The following is an 18,610-nucleotide window of genomic DNA, read 5'->3' as shown; positions in this document are numbered from 1 at the left end:
CGAGACGGCACCCTTCCACATATTAGTAAAGCAACTTCATATAGCCACTTTGCAAGTGGCTCGGTTATGGCCCGCACCCTTGCAGCGACTGCATACTGTTCTCTTCTTTGGTACTCTCATATGCATTAGAAAATGAAATTATACTTCTAAATTTATGAAATTATCAACCATGTAAGTAGAATACCTGAATTCAACGAAATTAAAAGAGTTAATGAATCATGTGCAGATTACCTTCTTGGGATTGGGCTAGAACATTGGGCACGGTCACATTTCCAAGGCAACCGTTACAACATTATGACAAGTAATGTGGCTGAGACTTGGAATTCAGTCTTACGAGATGCAAGAGAATATCCAGTACTCTCCCTGATCGAATACATTAGAGCTAAGCTTATGAACTGGTTTGCCGCAAGAAGAGACCTTGAAAGGGGAGAAGAAAAGTTACTAACTCCTCGAGTCGAAGAGATTGTCGCTGATAATTTTGAGCGTAGCGGGTCACTTTGGGTGACGATAATAGCTGAGGGGGAGTATGAGGTCCGTGACAAACAGGGGGCGACTTTCCATGTAAATCTAACTCACAAAACCTGTACATGCAACGAGTTCCAAGCACTGAAGATTCCTTGCATGCATGCAATCGCTGCTGCAACAAGGTACAAAATCAGAATTGACTCCTTGGTTGATGACTGTTACAGTAGAACCACATACAGGGCAGCGTACTCAAAGATAATCAATCCTGTTGTTGAATACGAGAGCATAGAGATTCTATCCAGTGACAATCCTGTTTCTGAAATTGAAATAAATCCACCTGCGAGCCGAAGGCCTCCTGATAACCTATACGCTCTTGCAGCTTTCCCAACGAGGTATCCCAAATGTTTGTCTTTGAAGTAGGTCCTTATATTTCTTTTCAAGTGTAAAATGCATGCGCAATGATTTGTGAATCATTTGTATTAGTAGCAAATCTGGGTATGTTATAATAATGGTGTTATTATATGTGTATTATAGCGTTGTAGTGTATATATATATAGCCAAGTAAAAATACCACCTTCGCAATCCCGTAGTATATAGATGGATGCCTGTCAGAGACGAATACAATATCTTCATTGTTTGGAATGAATTGAGCTAGTTTTGTGAAAAACCATTCCCAAGACTTGTCATTCTCACCATCAACAACCGCAACCGCCAAAGGGAACACTTGGTAATTTCCATCTTGTGCTGAAGCGGTTAACAAGCATCCCACATACTTGCCTCGCAAATGTGTACCATCAACTATAACTACCTTCCTCATAAATCGGTATCCTTCAATGCTAGCAGCCAAAGCAAGGAACATATACTTGAACCTATGACCTATCCCTTCAGAAAATTCCGTGTGGACCTCAGATAGAGTTCCAGGATTAGCCATCACTAGCTTCTCCAAGTATGTGGGAAGGAGATTGTATGAAGCTCCACAAGATCCCTTTGCGTAGTCTAAGGCTACATGTCTCGACCTCCAAGCTTTCCAGTAAGAAATGTGAACTTCATGGTCACCTTGCATAGCTTGACGAATATCGTTTGGTCGCGGGCCTCCCCCTCTCCCAATAAATTTGCCTTTCATCATTCCACCTATGACCATATGAGTAGCTTGAGATTGGTACCCCGTTCGATCATCAACGGTGCAAGAATGGTTAAGTTTAACCGTCCTAATTTCATATAACTGGGAATTTTTAAGCATCACTGCGTACACTCGCCAGTTACAGGCTGCGCTAAAGCATTGCAAAACCATTCCCCCCGGAGAAGAGCGGCTGTTGAGCAGTCTGAATTTATTTATGATAGCATACATTGCCATATGCTGCTTGAATTCTTCTCTGGAGTTGAAGATCATTCCCACGTATATATCTCTTTCATTCAGCACTCCAATCCCTGCAGCATAATTGGGTACATTATCGTTTTGGAATTTGTAGATGTGGCGCGGAAAGAGTAATTATCTAGGGTTATTGTATACATTCTTGTTATATCTTCTTCTCCTCCATGTCTTTATATATTCTTTTCCAGCTTATTTGATTTAAAACCATAAGTGACGTGTTTCGTACAAGTAGACGACATTACAACCAATATTTTAGAGTGTGAAATAGCGATCAAAAGTCCACCGTCCGTTCTAAACGACATTTACAAAAAAAAAATATTATGTTTGCCTCACTCACCATTGTTACCAACAATTTCAGAAGACGCGTCATATACTCCTGTGCATGATCGTCTTCTACGTCTGTCTTGCTGGAGGTTATGTGAGATATCTGAATGATCTGCTAGACCGAAAAACCCATCTGGAAAACGTTCTTTAAATCCTTCTTCGTTTGAACCATTCACCATATTCACTGGGGTTTTTGAGGTTTGCCCTACAGAAAACCTTATTAATCAACTATAACAAATTACTATTCATAATCGCTTACGTACGTGTATTACAAAGTAAACTTACCACCTACGCTGTTATCTTTGAGGGGAACATTAATTGGATTCCAATGTGTGTTTCCTCTTACAAGTACGTTTAGATCCCCTGTTGACCCAGTTGAAGATCCATCTAGGTCAACAATACATATGTTGTTCAGTGCAGTAGCGTTGTCATGCAAATTAGTACCTGCAGCAGGATAGTTTGATGAAACTGGCAATCGAGATGAGAGGGGGTAGGTTATGTGACATAAAATTTACTGGTAATACCAGTTTCCAAAATTTGTGGACCCATCTCCATATCTGCCCACTCAGCATTGAAAAAATCAGGTTCTTCAACTACGTTAAGACGTATTATTGAATCATCTGGATAATCGGATGTCGATTTTGCTTCTCCATTTCCCTCGTACGCTGCTGGTTTCGTTTCGTGATGAATTTGATAAATCATTAGGTTTGCAATTTTAGTAAATGTTACATGCTGAAAATTTTTAACATACGCGTTTGGTCATTATAGATATGATTTTGTTGCGTATTTATCTGTATAACTTTAATAGGAACCCTTGTTCCTCTTTAAAAAAACCGGTTTTATATTACTATGTTGAATGACCAGATTATGCACTTTATATATCAACAAAACACACAACTTCTCTGACTATTACTTATGTTGAAAAGATGGACGGGTTTTCTCGCTTTTCTTCCATGCCCCTATTATGTCTCCTGATGAACTGGTTGAGCAACGATCAAAGTATTTCCTTGCATTCTCGATTTCAAAAGAGACTCGATAAACAAGAATCAACTTCTCTTCGCTGAATAACTGCTTTAGGACACTTCCAGCACAACGTATCTCCTCATCCCCTACCATATCTACAGCACGCAAAGAAAAACACGTTTTAAGTAATAATAAATGGATTCTGTAGGAATTATATTATAGTATAAGATTACAACTATCATTGCACTGACCAGTGATCATTGAACAGTTCTCCGCCTCGGTTACACCGTCGTCTAGATACGTAGTTTCACCAATTGTGAAAGAAGTCCTGCATAAGAACTGGTACTTAGAAACATTGAGTGCACCGTAAGTAACACAGATCTGCACCTCGTTGTTCCACTCTTTCACACTCATCATTATCTCTATGTCTTCAGAGGTTAATAAATTTGTTGGTTCTTGACAGGCTGGGTCTCCCTCGGCGATACACCCGGGTAGTTGATATGTCAACAGCAAAGGAATTAATTGTCCAATACCCAGTTCGTCTCGGACTAGTGTTTTAAACGAGTCGATTGTTTCGTTTGTGCGTGCAACTATGTAATGCCCCGTCTCGACAGAGTCTGGTTCGAATTTCCAACTGCCAACTCCAGTTTTCTCCCATCGTCCACTTCGAATATGGACGAGTTGACCCATCTGCAACATCCACAAAGCATGAGTTTATATATTTGTAAGGAAAGGCTATGTCAACATTTAAGGGATGATGAATGAACTGTATATTTAATGCTTCGAAAGTATCTATAATAATTACGTATAGAAGATCTCATGTCTCATTTATAACCTAACAGACTGACTGAGTAAATATATAGAGATACAACTCACCAGCGGTTCCAACCGGCTATTTAGGCTTGTGGTAGTGGTTCTTTTTTTTCCCGAAATTAGTACTTAATCTGATAAGGGAAGCTTGCTAAGTTGTTGTGTACCCAGTGGTGAGCATGAACAACGGTATTTAAAGACATTTTCAGATTCCAAACTCCCTTCGTATGTATATGTGTGTTTAAAACACCATACGCGTGTAATCTTCCTGTCCTTTTGAAATTGTATGGTAGTTTGATGAGGAGCCCACAAAACATAGATATTTTGATACACCTATATATCAATTTTTTTGGTCAACAGTTCTCAAACTCACCCCAATCACATATTTTTGAAACAACATTTCTATACATTCCCGCTCCACGTCTACGAAAATATCTTCTTCGCATTGTCGCACTCCCACACGCTAGTTCTAATCTGTATATACACCATATTTGCTATAGCAAGTTATGAAGTTTTGTACAACAACCAGCCAGTTGAACTTTTTCTTATCTTTCAAATCTTCACCTTCTTATGTTGCCCTATTTTTATTGCCGGTTTGCAACCTCAAAACTCCATCCAGTGTTCTCTTCACTTATGGGAAGCATACCTGTTTCTCGACGAGAGGAAAAATACATCACACTTTTGTTTATCGTTTTGTAATACGTATTATGATCTACAATGTACGTAGGTGTTTTTTAACAAAAGAAATTGTTTCATGCTATGGAGACTGACTTATCATAACAATTGTTTGTCACATCACATTTAGTTGAAATGAGTGATGTCATATAAAAAAAAAGAGAAAACCTTGTCTGAGAATTAACCGGTACCAGGTAACACATAATTGGATGCGTGCGACATTGTCGAGGTTAATATCGACTTTCTCCTAAATCGTTTCACTTGTTCGCCAATTAATAAAAACAATGTCAACTTACCTAATTTACATTCTTGTTTTGATTATTCACCCTGAGCCTAAAAATAAATACTTAGGTCAACGTAAAGTATAAATTAGTTTTATGGAAAAAATAATAAATGTTGCAAACAAAAGGCAACTACAACGTGATGGGTGTTAGGTACACCAGATCCCATCCTGTCCTTTTAATGACGGAGATAACAAGGTGAGAAACAGACTACTCCAAAAAAGAACTGATTCTCTCTCTGCAACATTCTCACCACCACTTCTCAATTCTCCATTGAGCTAATTTCGATTCTTTTCATTTCCAATTTGGGGTTGAAGGAGCCAATGGATACCGAGTTTCTCCGGACCCTAGATCGTCAGATTCTCTTGGGTGTCTTCGTCGCTTTCGTCGCCGCCAGTGCCGGTGCTGCTTATTATCTCTCCTCCTCCAAGAAACGCAGAGGTTCGATCCCCAAAGTTCAAAACTTTTCAATTCATTCGTCTGTTTGGAAGGTTGAATTAGCCTATAGCAAGATAAAGATTGAATCTTTGTGGTCTTTTAGATGTGGGTCTTAGTTAATGTAGTTGAAGATTGAGTAAAGCTTGTGACTTTGTTTGGTTCAAAACTTTTCAATCAATCGTCTCTGGGTTCCAATTATAATGTACTTTTGGATAAGTTTTGGCCAAGATTTGTGTAGAGTTGGTCTGTTTGGAAGGTTGAATTAGCCTAAAGCAAAATAAAGATTGAACCTTTGTGGTTTTTATTATGTGGGTCTTAGTTAATGTAGTTGAAGATTTGAGTAAAGCTTGTGACTTTGTTGTTGGTTTTGTAGGGTGTTTGGATCCAGAGAATTTCAAGGAGTTCAAGCTTGTTAAGAAGCAGCAACTTAGTCACAATGTCGCCAAATTCGTTTTTGAGCTTCCATCTTCTACTGCTGCCTTGGGTCTTCCCATTGGACAACACATCAGTTGCAGGTATGGCTGTGAACATACTCATGTTTAGTAGACTTTAGGTTTTGGTTCGTGTATGGATGTGGTGTGGATTGATTATAATGGGATTGTTGATAGGGGAAAGGATGCTCAAGGAGAGGATGTTATTAAGCCATACACTCCCACAACGTTAGATTCAGATCTTGGACGCTTTGAGCTTGTCATTAAGGTATATATACTCATAAACCACTTCTCAACCTGACCTTTTTTTTTGATTATAGTGCTCTAAAATGTTACAATTTCCACTGGAAATTAGATGTATCCGCAAGGAAGGATGTCTCATCATTTCAGGGAGATGCGTGTTGGAGACCATCTTGCTGTTAAGGGACCAAAGGTACTCTTTTATTATTCACAGTCTTGCTTACTTGATATTACAATCCAATTTGTTATTCTGTATCCTAAAATCTGGAAACTTTTTTTGTTGTTTTGTTACTTTTTAACTTGGCAGGGGAGGTTCAAGTATCAGCCAGGTCAGTTTAGGGCATTTGGAATGCTTGCTGGAGGTTCAGGCATCACTCCCATGTTCCAAGTATGTCTTACACATCTGCGTTTGATATCTTCTTTGAAGCCAAATGTTATATGTTTTTAAACGTATTTGGTTTCGCATTTGTGAAGGTAGCAAGAGCGATTCTTGAAAACCCAACAGACAAGACAAAGGTTCACCTCATTTACGCCAATGTCACATACGAAGACATTCTCTTAAGGGTATAAACTGTCCCTCACCTTCTGACTCTTACGTTTTCATAGACTCTTTTCAAAAAATTTAAATATTATGTGAATCAATACTTTTTCCAGGAAGAATTGGAGAGTCTTACTGCCAATTATCCAGATCAATTCAAAATCTACTATGTTTTGAACCAGGTTAGCCACCAAATCCAAATGTTTTTTGCGTTTATCTAACGTAATTTGCCTATTTAAACTTTATTTTTTTGTGTGTGGTGATGATTAGCCTCCGGAGACATGGGATGGTGGTGTTGGATTTGTATCAAAGGATATGATCCAGGCTCATTGCCCTGCACCTGCATCCGATATTCAGGTAAACCCCCTTCCTCTGTTCTTGATCTTGAACATACCTGATCATCACTTCCTCTGAATCTCTAATGCATTATGTCAATATTTGAAGCAAAACCAAGAACACTTTAAGTTAATAAATATTTGACAAGAAATAATGTTGAGTGATGAAGATAGTATTTTTCAATGGTGATAACAATATCTCTTTTCACGGTTTATGTTTGTTTGAATTGCAGGTCTTGAGATGTGGACCACCACCAATGAACAAGGCCATGGCTGCAAACCTTGAAGCTCTTGGTTACTCTCCAGAGATGCAGTTCCAGTTCTGATTGGTCCCAAAAAGATGGAACTATTTAAAAAAAAAACTCATTTCTCTGATCAAATAATTTTTGGTTACAATCCCAACTGAGACTTGTGTCTTAATTTGAGTGAGACTTGTATTTCTGTTGTGGTTAACGATTTGGTTAGGCATATTGTTTACATGTACCGGTTTGGTTTGATATATCACATAAAGACTTGTCACTTGATAGTGACATCCGCAAGACCTACCCTATTTGTTTTTGCTTTGTTGCTATCAATTTTGGCGACTGGCCTACATTACTACACATGAATCACTTTAGAAGCATAGCCTACAAAAAGGTGATTGAAATTGATTCCCTGGTGGCCTGGTGGAATGATTAATAACATATTTGTAAATTAAAAAAAAACACAAGTTTTCGTTAGTCGGCTTGTTCTTTTCTATGACTTTTTTCTTTGGTTGAATTATATATTGCTTTTTGGTTTGTTTTTTTGTTTATTTTATGAAGTTGGCAGTGTTGATATCTCATCTTTATCAATTTTTTTCTCTTGACATCATATTCATAACAGTGACGTGAAAAGAATGTGTGTGTTTAAGTTAACTATGCATCACAGTGATCGTCCATAGGTATTGAATCATAGATTGGTTCTGTCCTTCCACTATATAATGTCACATGTTACCGATTTTAATATTAAATCCTAATAGTTTCAGGAATGTGCATTACATCGGATAAGATTCAGTATAATTAATTTGTAGATCTTGGACTATTGTCTCGATCGGATTTTGTTTAAGAGATCAAAAGTTAAATGGATAGACGTTGGTGATTCAAATTCAAACTACTATCACCGGTCCCTTAGATCTCGTCAAGCTTTCAACCAGATTATTTTTCTTACCAACGATGATGAAGCCATCATTGACTCAAGGGAGGGCATACAGGAGCATGTTGTGCAGTTTTACACAGGACTTCTAGGAGGGCCTGTTATCCCCTCGTCAGTATCTCAAGAAGACATTGCTGCACTACTCCCTTTCCGGTGCTCAGACTCTGTGATTCACCAGCTGGAAGCGCCATACTCTCCTGAAGATATCAGAAAGACCTTCTTCTCTCTTCCCAAAGGGAAAGCACCCGGACCAGATGGCTATCCTGCAGAGTTCTACACTGCCCACTGGAAATCGATTGGAATGGACATGATAAGCGCTGTTTCGGAATTCTTCCAGTCTGGATCTCTTCTAAAACAGTGGAATGCAACTGTCCTGACGCTCATCCCCAAGAAAATGAATGCGACTTTGATCTCGGATTTCAGGCCAATATCTTGCTGCAATACCACTTATAAAGTTATTTCTAAACTCCTTGCTTCTCGCCTGAAGCAGGTCCTGCCTCAAGTCATATCCAATACACAATCAGCCTTCATACCAGGTCGGTTAATGGTTGAAAATGTTCTAATGGCTACTGAGTTGATAAGGGGTTATAACTGGAAGAACATCACCAAGAGATCAATGCTCAAGGTTGATTTGAAGAAGGCTTTTGATTCTCTGAAATGGAACTTCATCTTCAAGATTATGCGGGCACTGGAATTCCCTGAGTCCTTTATTAACCTCATTCGACAATGCATAACCACAACAAGGTTTTCGGTTGCGGTAAATGGTGAAATGTGTGGCTATTTCAATGGAACTAAAGGCCTCAGGCAGGGAGACCCACTCTCTCCCTACCTCTTTGTGCTCGCCATGGAAGTTATGTCCCAATTGTTGAATGCAAGCTATAGAAACAGGCGTATTGGTCTTCATCCTATGGCATCTAATCCGCTTATCAGTCACTTAGCCTTTGCTGATGATCTTATGATCTTTTTCGATGGTGAAAAGGACTCCCTGCAAAATATTGCTGATGTTCTAGATGTCTTCTCAGCCTGGTCTGGTCTAACAATGAACCGGAGCAAGACTGAATTGTTTATCGCCGGCCTGAATCAGATAGAAGCTGCTGACATCTCAAGTTTTGGCTTCTCTCTCGGATCACTGCCTGTCCGGTATCTTGGTCTGCCGTTAATGCATCGTAAATTGAGAATCTGCGATTACAGGCCACTGATTGATCAGCTCAAGCGCAAATTCTCTTCTTGGTCGCTCAGAGCTCTCTCATATGCAGGAAGAACAGTCTTACTCTCTTCTGTGATTTACAGCACTATAAACTTTTGGTTCTCATCCTTCATTCTTCCAAAGGGCTGTATTAAATTGATCGAATCTCTCTGTTCAAGGTTCCTTTGGAATGGTAACATCACATCACGAGCTGCAGCTAAGGTTTCATGGTCGTTAACATGCCTACCGAGAGATGAAGGAGGTCTTGGCTTTAGAAACCTTACCATTTGGAACAAAACCCTTTGTCTTAAGCTGATTTGGCTCATCTTCAGTGATACTGATTCGCTCTGGGTGCTATGGGTAAGGGCAAATCACATTAAAGACTCTTCATTTTGGTGTTTGGATGAGGAAAACTTTGGCTCTTGGACATGTAAAGCGCTACTCAAACTGAGGCCTTTAGCTGAAGGTTTCATCAGCTGCACGCTAGGAAATGGTTGTAAAGCCAGCTTTTGGTTCGACCCCTGGTCTCAGCTTGGTCCCCTGATCAAACGCTTTGGTCCCTCAGGCCCTGCACAAACAGGGATTCAGCTGACTGCTGTGGTTGCAGATGCTTGCATGGAAAATGGCTGGCTGCTAAGACCAGCTAGATCTCGGGAAGCAGAGGAGTTTCAAATAATGCTCTGCTCAATACCGCCGCCTTCTCGTTCTTCCTCCGATGATGTTTACAAATGGAAAATAAATGCTTTGGAGCTGGACTCATTCTCTGCAAAGGGCACATGGGAATCTGTAAGGCCTCGTGGGCAAAAGCAAGATTGGGCAGATAAAGTCTGGTTCAAAGGTCACATCCCGAGTCAGGCTTTCATGATGTGGGTAGCGCACCTAGATCGACTTCCTACAAGATCACGGCTTGCCTCATGGGGGCTGCAGATTGTTACTTGTTGTTGTGTTTGTAACCATTACCAAGAAACACGGGATCATCTCTTCCTTAGGTGCACCTATGCAGAGGAGATATGGAAGCTTGCAATTAAAAGGTTAGGATACAGACCTGTTCTGTTCCACACTTGGGAAGCTCTTATCACTTGGATTGGTATAAGGGTCAGTCACTGTCCTCCTACTCTGCGCAAGATTACCGTTCAAGCGATTCTTTACATAATTTGGCGCGAGAGAAATCAAAGACTTCACAATGGGACATCAATACCACCGCAAGTAACCTTTAAAGAGATCGACAGACAGATTAGGAACGTCATTTTGGCAAGGAAGCATCGAAGGAAATTCAAACACCTAATGAGCTTATGGTTGAAACATGATAATCTCTTTAGACAATTTTTTTTTTTTTTTTTTTTTTTTTTTGCTTTTAAGCTCTCCCCTGTTTTTATTTTTTTTTGCTTGGGTTTGCTTCCCGCTTTTATTTTTGTATTAGTACAAACTCACTCATTTTGATTAATGAAATTCACATTCTTATCAAAAAAAAAATTTATAAATTTATGGGCTTAAAAGATTGAGACGTGATTAATTTGGCTAATAGTTGCTTTAGATATTAGCTAAATTTATTTCTTCTACTTTCTTTTCCCCGCCTTAAAGATTGAGACGTGATTAATTTGGCTAATAGTCGCTTTAGATATTATAAAAATGTTTCAATATGAATTTACTTTTGAAGTATTGGTGAAGTGAACGATAGAGAACTTGCGTTGGTTTCAATATCTTTTAAGCATTTTTATATAAAAAAACTTGCGCAACTGTCCAAAATGAAGGATGAATCCATGACTCATAGTACACTTGCTTTACTTTCTTTTCTTGGTTATGAATCACATCATCCAATAATACCTCCTCTGAAAATTAATTTATCACAACACGCAATAGTCCCACATGCCACATCGCGACAGTATAAGCGAATCTTTTGGCTTTTGGTCTTTTTTTATATGGTCAAATCAATCATCAAATATCATAAAATGCAAAGTTAAAAAGTTAGTATCCGACCATAGGTAGTGAACTGTAATATTTGAATTTAATTAACATATATGCACCTATTAAGTCTCCAAAACTGTTATCCAAGAGACAAAAGTACCATCGTGATAGCTTTTGTTATTGTAGAAATGAGACCATAAACTTTGGATTAATGTTGTAATCGAGTTTCAGAAAAATCTCGAGTTTGTAATGGTCTTCTTTTTTCGGCGTAAGTGTATATTGTACAAGTCATCCTTCCAGCTCAACAAACTAAGCAGGATCCGTCGATCCGATGATGTATAAACACAAAATAAATTACCGTAAAGTTGGCTACCCCATCAGTCTAGCGAGAATCAACGTTTTCAACATAATCAAACATAATAGGATTGTTCATACGATATCGCTCCCACGAAATAATAGACAAGATAACTTTACTTTTTCGTGATTATTAAGCCTTGAATCTATGTTGAGACGTCAATGATATGGTTAGTAAATTAATGGAAATACTTCTACGCTATATGTATTATATTCGTTTCTTTATGTCGATGTATAGACGTAAAGTATATGCTTTTAGTTTGTCGTCATCTTCTATGATGCATGCCGATTAAGATTATTCACGTGCGTATCATTAGATCATTTCGTTGTTGACGGTATACATAATTTCTGAAATATTAAAACAAAAAGTTAGGTAATACAGTATCAATTAAGATGAAAAAATTAGATGCTTAATGTTAAAAAATTAATTAGATGCTTAATTTCTTTTTGTAAGGAAAGATTACAAACTATAAGTTTACAAAATAATTGATTTAATTTAGCAGAAAAAAACTAATTAACTTACTCTGTTCTACTCTTTGCTTTCTTTCCAAAATATGTGACCAAAACGTTATAGTTTGCAATCTTTATTTTTATTTATTTGTAAACTTATAGTTTGTAATCTTTCCTTACAAAAAGAAACTGGTCAATCTTAAGGTTTTGAATAGCGTAAACAAAATTAATTTTGATAAAGATCGATTTCAAATCTAGGCTATAGAACAAAACTACAGACCTGACACACTTACGTTAATATTTTTCGAGTCTTCATTGGTCAAGCAACAAATATTTAAATAATACGGTGGACATAAGTTAAAAATTGGAAAATAAATCGCGGAGAGAGACGTGGAAATTTCCATGTGTGTCTTTTGTCATCTCTCTGCTCTTTTTTCAATTTACTTTATCATTCTAAATATTTTACAGAGCATGATTAACTCAGACCTAGTAGAATGAGTTCTTATAGGAAGTTAATAAACTGTTTCTTAATTTTTAACTAAAAAAGCTAAGAATCAGTTCTTAAATAAGGATTTTAAGAACTGATTCTTAGTTTTTTTAGTTAAAAGTTAAGAAACAGTTTCTTAACTTCGCTAAGAACCTAACTCTAAAAACTCCGGGTTAATTATGGTGTAATAGTATTGTGGAAAAAATAGGTCTTTTCACATGCATCCATTGAATAAAGACAAAAGACAATGAGTTATTAAGAGTTAAATAATGTCTTTGTCCCATAAGTGAAACCTTCTTCCTTAAGCTTCTCTCCTTCTTTATATATCTCTCACTTTCACTCTCTCCATCTCCAAGAAAACAGATAGACACAATGTTGTTCTCTAAAGATCTTCCTTCACCCACCTCAATTTTCACAGCCTACGCATCAATGGCTGGTTACATGATGATGATACGCTCAATGGCCCACGAGCTCATCCCAGCTCCAATCCAAGAGTTCATCTACTCCACTCTCCGGTCTCTCTTCTTCCGTTCTTCTTCCACGACTCTGACTCTAACCATCGACGACGACAACATGGGCATGGACAACGAGATCTACCTGGACGCTCAGACCTACCTCTCCACCAAGATCAGTCCAGACGCGGTCAGGCTCAGAATCAGCAAAGGCCACAAGGACAAACACGTCACTCTCCACCTCAGCAACGGAGAAATCGTCGTCGACGTGTTCCAAGACGTGGAGCTCACGTGGAGGTTTGTTACCGACGGTGGAGACAAGACGAACGGCGGTGGAGACGACGATGGTAAGAGCGAGTACTTCGAGCTGAGTTTCGACAAGAAGCACAGAGACTTGGTAATAAACTCTTACGTTCCTTACATCGAGGGCAAAGCTAAAGACATCAACGACGAGAGGAGGATCTTGATGCTGCATTCTCTCAACTGCCTCCGATGGGAATCGGTTATCCTCGAGCATCCTTCCACCTTTGAGACGATGGCGATGGAAGATGAGCTCAAGCGTGAAGTCATCGACGATCTTGATCGGTTCATTAGGAGGAAAGAGTTTTACAAGAGAGTAGGGAAAGCTTGGAAGAGGGGTTACTTGCTGTACGGACCACCGGGGACCGGGAAGTCTAGTTTGGTTGCGGCCATGGCTAATTACCTCAGGTTTGATGTCTATGATCTTCAGCTGGCTAGTGTGATGCGTGACGCTGACCTAAGGAGGCTTTTGCTTGCGACACGTAACCGGTCGATTCTTGTCATAGAAGATATCGACTGTGCAGTGGACTTGCCCAATAGGTTGGAGAAACAGCCTGTTGATGGCAAGAACCGTGGCGAGTCTCAGGTTAGGTTCTGCCTCTATTGCTTCTATTATTACCAAAACCAATAATAATAACTAGGAGTTTACCAACCGGACGAATCCAAAACCAAAATTTACCTCTAAACCAGTCAAACAAAGTCTAAATTAAAAACGTTAGTGAGAGTTGAATTTATCTAGAGTTTATTGATTTTATTAAGAGTTGAATGATTTGTTAAATTTGTTTAGTTAGCCACAGATAATTTTACAAGAATCATAGGATCAATAAAAAATTTTTTTTTTAGACTTCAAGTCTTACTTGCATTAAATTTTAGTAGAATCATAGAATTATTAAAAAACAATTTTTGAATAACAATGAATTTTGTATATAATTAAATTATCACCAAACAAATAACATTACATTAATGGTGGAATTCATAAGCTAATAACAATAGAATTTGAAAATTTTAACGACACTGAAATTTGAAAATTTTAGTGTATTTAAAATTTAAATGGCATTTTTCTTGTGTTTAAGGGACCATTGACGTTATCGGGGCTGCTGAATTTCATAGACGGATTATGGTCAAGCTGTGGAGACGAGCGGATTATAATATTCACGACGAACCATAAAGATAGGCTTGACCCGGCATTGCTACGTCCTGGTCGTATGGACATGCACATTTACATGGGACATTGCTCTTTTCAAGGATTCAAGACTTTAACCTCTAATTATTTAGGCTTGAACGACACCACAATGCCACACCGTCTTTATCCTGAGATCGAGAGACTGATGAACGGGGACGTAATTACCCCGGCACAAGTCGCAGAGGAGCTGATGAAAAGCGAGGATGTTGACGTGGCGCTTGAGGGTTTGGTGAATGTGTTAGAGAAGATGAGGTTTAAAGCTGGTGAATCGCGTCCAGGGATGAAGAAGAACGAGAGTAGATTGGAGATGGAGGAGATGAAATTAAGGCGTGATTCGGAGGGTTCTGCGAAGAAGAACAGCAAGAGGATTAAGAAACTTTTTCTGTTTTGGACTTAAGACGTGTGTCAGAAACTTGTATGATCCAGTATTAGTTCAAATAAGATTACGAGGAGACAAAATAGATCGAAGAGGCTCACTATTGTAAAAGTTAAAAGAAGTTTGGACTCTAATATAAGTTTGTTTTTTTAAAAAAAAATCATATATTTTATATGTATGGTTATAAATCGTTGTAGACCCATGAAGAAATATGGAACTTCATTTTTTTCATATAAAATATAGCCTTTGGAGGAACATTGTTAACTAAGAATGTTTATCATTATCTTATATATTAAAATAGAAGTGACTGTGATTTTTAAAAAATGGACCTAATGAACATATTTCTAGAAAGTCATGTTACATTTAATCTCTAATCTTATCATTTAAATTTTGGGCCTACCAGAAATTTTTATTGGGCTATCAATAATTGAATTTAAACAATAGATGATCCATTTGATTTATAAATTAAATAGATATAATTTAATATTGTAATACTATACCTCCATATGTTAATTATATAAATATTTGTCGATGTTAACTTTTAAAATTATAAATATTTTTTTTAAATAACAAAAATCATATTATCTAACAATGATTAATCTTTACAACCTTAAACCAATGAAAACAAATTAACTATATAGTTTATATTAAAAATTGAACAAAAACTAAATGTTTAATTATTTACTCGATATTATAAATCTATGAAGCGAAAAGTTTAATTTTTTAAAAACTTTCTAAATTTGTGAAATGTTACAATATTTTTGACTATGACAATAAAATAATATTTTATTAATCTATATATATATATAGTTACGATTTTAATAATGAAATAATAATCCGAAAATATATATATAGAAGAAGATACAAATACATGTGAAAGTTTGAAACAATCTATTCAATGAAAAAATATACCGTATACTTATTATGTTTTAAAAATTGATAGACACATATATATTATAATATATACCAATTTAGAATTGAAAACAAAATGTTTATATAAAAATAAATGAAAACAAAAACTCGCGCGGTTGCGCGGGTCGAGATCTAGTGTATATTTATATCATTTACATTGCATATGCACCCACATATCCAGTTTGTTAGTCACAAGTAGATAAGATTATGAACTCCTCTGTATATAAGCTACTTTTCATTTTTAAGTTAATAGAAATTTGTATTTTTTTTTCAAGGGATGCAACACGAGAACTTTCCGGGAAGTCACCCATCCTAGTATTACTCTTGGCTAAGCATGCTTAACTGCATAGTTCTGATAGGATATGATGCATTAGTGCTGGTTATGGTCGCTTTAGTTCTATCATTAAGATTCATTTCGATCTTTCGTTCTCTATACAAAATTTCCTGAAAAAATGCACTTCCGAAAAATCTCAGTGCTTCTAAACAAGCTTCAGAATCTTCATTCACGCTTATAGTATTCAACTTTCTTCTTCGGCCACAATCAAAAACAGGGAAGAGAGGAACAAGCTCAGAGATCATGGTATTTCTTGAATTTTTGGTGATCAATACATATATGTCTGCAACAAAACCTCTTTCTTCTAATCAACATAGATCTCATATCTCCACATTAATATTCAATTAATAATCATTAGAGTACTTTCTAACTTTAATATGGTGATCATCTAAGAATGTCTATAATTTCAGAAATTCTTATTGGAGATAACTATAACTCTTGGACCATCCCTTTGAGAACCAGTCTAGAGGATAAGAATAAGATAAACATTGTTGATGGATCACTATCTCGCCCTAAAATTATAATTCCATATGGATGAGGTATTGTATATTGATATCTAAATCCAAATAGTTGGATGTCTTCATCTTAAATTGTCAAAACAATAGTGTTCCATATAGATGTGAAGATATATTCGATTTGACTTTAACATTGTATATTTAATTGCATTCTTAATTTTATGGTTAATTTGATGATGCCTTAATCACCAATTTCCATTTGTATGAGGAGCACTGCTAAACAAATTCCTCATATGATCAATCAACCTGATCTAAAATCATAAATGTCAAAATTTAGATAATTGAGTAGGTTGTTTTTGCAAGAAAACTTAATTTTATAATAGTTTCAGTTATCAAGCAAGTAACTTCTCTTCCATGCATTTACTGTTTTATTTTAATGAAACAAACAATTTTATCAAACAAAGAACTTCTAAACTCACTGTGGTATCGAAAATTAAAGAAGGAATCGACATCATTTATACTTCATGAGAATTGGTATTCATCATGATGACTTTGTTTCTATTTTACATCTCAATAGTTGTACTTTAGGCATAAACTCTCATATGACTTTTTGGAATCATTCTTTTTCACTTTCAAATATTTGTAACCGACTTTTATTCTTTCAAAGTGATCATAAATTACTTCATCTCGAAGAGAAAAACTTAGAATTTTACGGTGGGTTGAAAGATTTTATACTTCTTCTGAGAAAACTGATCTCTTTTCTTTGAACAAATATGGTACACAACTAACATCTCAATGTTACATGTTGATATGAACATTCATTGGTTTATAGAGCAAATATCATCTCTTTCAGTTGGATGCAAGAGTCTTAAACCCTTTAAATCCACAATATTTGATATGTACATGAACATCCCTACGGCCAAGCATGAGCAGAGCTTCCTTTAAAGCACCTTTGTTGTTAGTGCTGATGATGATGATACGTTTCTCACCACAACATGACCAAATACCATCAATGCTGTTGAGAACTGAACTCATACTCAGTTTATTCATTTGTTTTCATTGAAACTAGTAATGTCAAATGGGTGGGTTATAAATGGGTGGCCCATGTCCAAATAGATATGGACCAAAATGGACAAGCCCATATTGAACCATAAATAATTTTTGTCCAAATGGGTGAACCCAACTACATCTATGGCCAAATTTGGGCTTAACCAGTTGGACAATGGGCGGCCCAATAGGATTAAATGTTTAGGGTTTGGGAATTGGGGAAACACGATCTTTTTTTTTTTCTCAGACTCGTGAGAGACAGAAAGAGCTCTTGTGTGATTCTTCTTCCTCGTCTTCTTCGATTCTTCTTTCTCATCTTCGATTCCTTCCAATCTTGTGTTCGATTCGTCTTCCTCTTCTTTGTTCTTCTTCGGGTTCTCCTTCGATTCCTTCGAATCTTCGATTCTCCTTCGATGGCCAGAAACAAGCTTTTGTGGTTGTGGGTCGAGTCAGCACTGGCATAGAAGCAAAACTAAAGGTTGAAAATCTTTGATTAGTTCCTTAATTTCGGTTTGTTCTCGCACAAATCATGAAATGGTTAATTGTTCTCGATGAACTTTTCAGGTGCTTTACGGGTCTGGAGCTAGGAAGTTCCGAGAAGCTGTTGCAGCTCTTGGTTGACCTCTCACGAAGGTATTGTTTCGTGATCTCAGAAACAGTTTTGATCCATGAGTCGTTTCCTTGATTCCAAAGATCACTTGATTCGCCATTGCTGTTCATTTATTCATCTGTTGCAGCTCTTGGTTAACAATAAGTTAATACAATTTTTGAATTTTTGAACTGATGCAGTTTAATTAATAGAAAAACAAAAGTTGGTTTAGGTTGATATCTCCTCGTACATGTGATGTGTAGATAATTAATAGAACTATGGCTGAGCTGTTGATGTGTAGATACGTAGTAATACGCTGTTGATGTGATAATCGGATGCACAAGGAAATGAATGAGAGTATGTGATAATGAGAGTTAGTTTAAAGCCTAATTTAAGTGTGTTATTTAATTAATACATAACTATGATTAGAAATGGTTTGCATCTCGTGTAATGTTTGTTTTCTTGTATGCTTCGTCAACTAGTATAACTAATTGATTGACGTGTTGTTGTTATGTGGATGATGAAGTGTCTTATT

At 37.0% G+C, this 18,610-nt stretch overlaps 3 protein-coding genes across 3 annotated transcripts; all 3 read left to right on the top strand.

Annotated features, from left to right (window-relative positions):
• The first annotated feature begins 294 nt into the window (after positions 1-294).
• Positions 295-885, top strand: LOC106323215. Its single transcript, XM_013761367.1, has one exon. It carries the CDS (start codon positions 295-297, stop codon positions 883-885), a length of 591 nt encoding a protein of 196 aa, XP_013616821.1.
• A 4,171-nt stretch (positions 886-5,056) lies between these two features.
• LOC106322716 (NADH--cytochrome b5 reductase 1) lies at positions 5,057-7,470 on the top strand. Its single transcript, XM_013760837.1, has 9 exons — positions 5,057-5,331; positions 5,702-5,843; positions 5,937-6,027; positions 6,115-6,192; positions 6,307-6,387; positions 6,474-6,563; positions 6,654-6,719; positions 6,808-6,894; positions 7,106-7,470. The coding sequence occupies exons 1-9, from the start codon at positions 5,214-5,216 to the stop codon at positions 7,196-7,198; spliced, it is 846 nt and encodes a 281-aa protein (XP_013616291.1). The 5' UTR covers positions 5,057-5,213; the 3' UTR covers positions 7,199-7,470.
• A 5,287-nt stretch (positions 7,471-12,757) lies between these two features.
• On the top strand, positions 12,758-14,897 carry LOC106324734 (ATP-dependent zinc metalloprotease FtsH-like). Its single transcript, XM_013762705.1, has 2 exons — positions 12,758-13,765; positions 14,253-14,897. The coding sequence occupies exons 1-2, from the start codon at positions 12,800-12,802 to the stop codon at positions 14,757-14,759; spliced, it is 1,473 nt and encodes a 490-aa protein (XP_013618159.1). The 5' UTR covers positions 12,758-12,799; the 3' UTR covers positions 14,760-14,897.
• The last annotated feature ends 3,713 nt before the right edge of the window (positions 14,898-18,610 follow it).

Source organism: Brassica oleracea, chromosome C2 (assembly GCF_000695525.1).
Source record: "Brassica oleracea var. oleracea cultivar TO1000 chromosome C2, BOL, whole genome shotgun sequence".
Lineage (NCBI taxonomy): Eukaryota > Viridiplantae > Streptophyta > Magnoliopsida > Brassicales > Brassicaceae > Brassica > Brassica oleracea.
This window is presented reverse-complemented; position numbering and strand designations above follow the sequence as displayed.

What these genes read in the sequence shown, in the direction of transcription:
- LOC106323215 (XM_013761367.1), top strand. Translation starts at nt 295, where the DNA reads ATGACAAGTAATGTGGCTGAGACTTGGAATTCAGTCTTACGAGATGCA.
- LOC106322716 (XM_013760837.1), top strand. Translation starts at nt 5,214, where the DNA reads ATGGATACCGAGTTTCTCCGGACCCTAGATCGTCAGATTCTCTTGGGT. An exon ending in TCTACTATGTTTTGAACCAG is followed by an intron (nt 6,720 to 6,807) that starts GTTAGCCACCAA and finishes GGTGATGATTAG; the next exon opens with CCTCCGGAGACATGGGATGG. An exon ending in CACCTGCATCCGATATTCAG is followed by an intron (nt 6,895 to 7,105) that starts GTAAACCCCCTT and finishes TTTGAATTGCAG; the next exon opens with GTCTTGAGATGTGGACCACC.
- LOC106324734 (XM_013762705.1), top strand. Translation starts at nt 12,800, where the DNA reads ATGTTGTTCTCTAAAGATCTTCCTTCACCCACCTCAATTTTCACAGCC. An exon ending in AGAACCGTGGCGAGTCTCAG is followed by an intron (nt 13,766 to 14,252) that starts GTTAGGTTCTGC and finishes CTTGTGTTTAAG; the next exon opens with GGACCATTGACGTTATCGGG.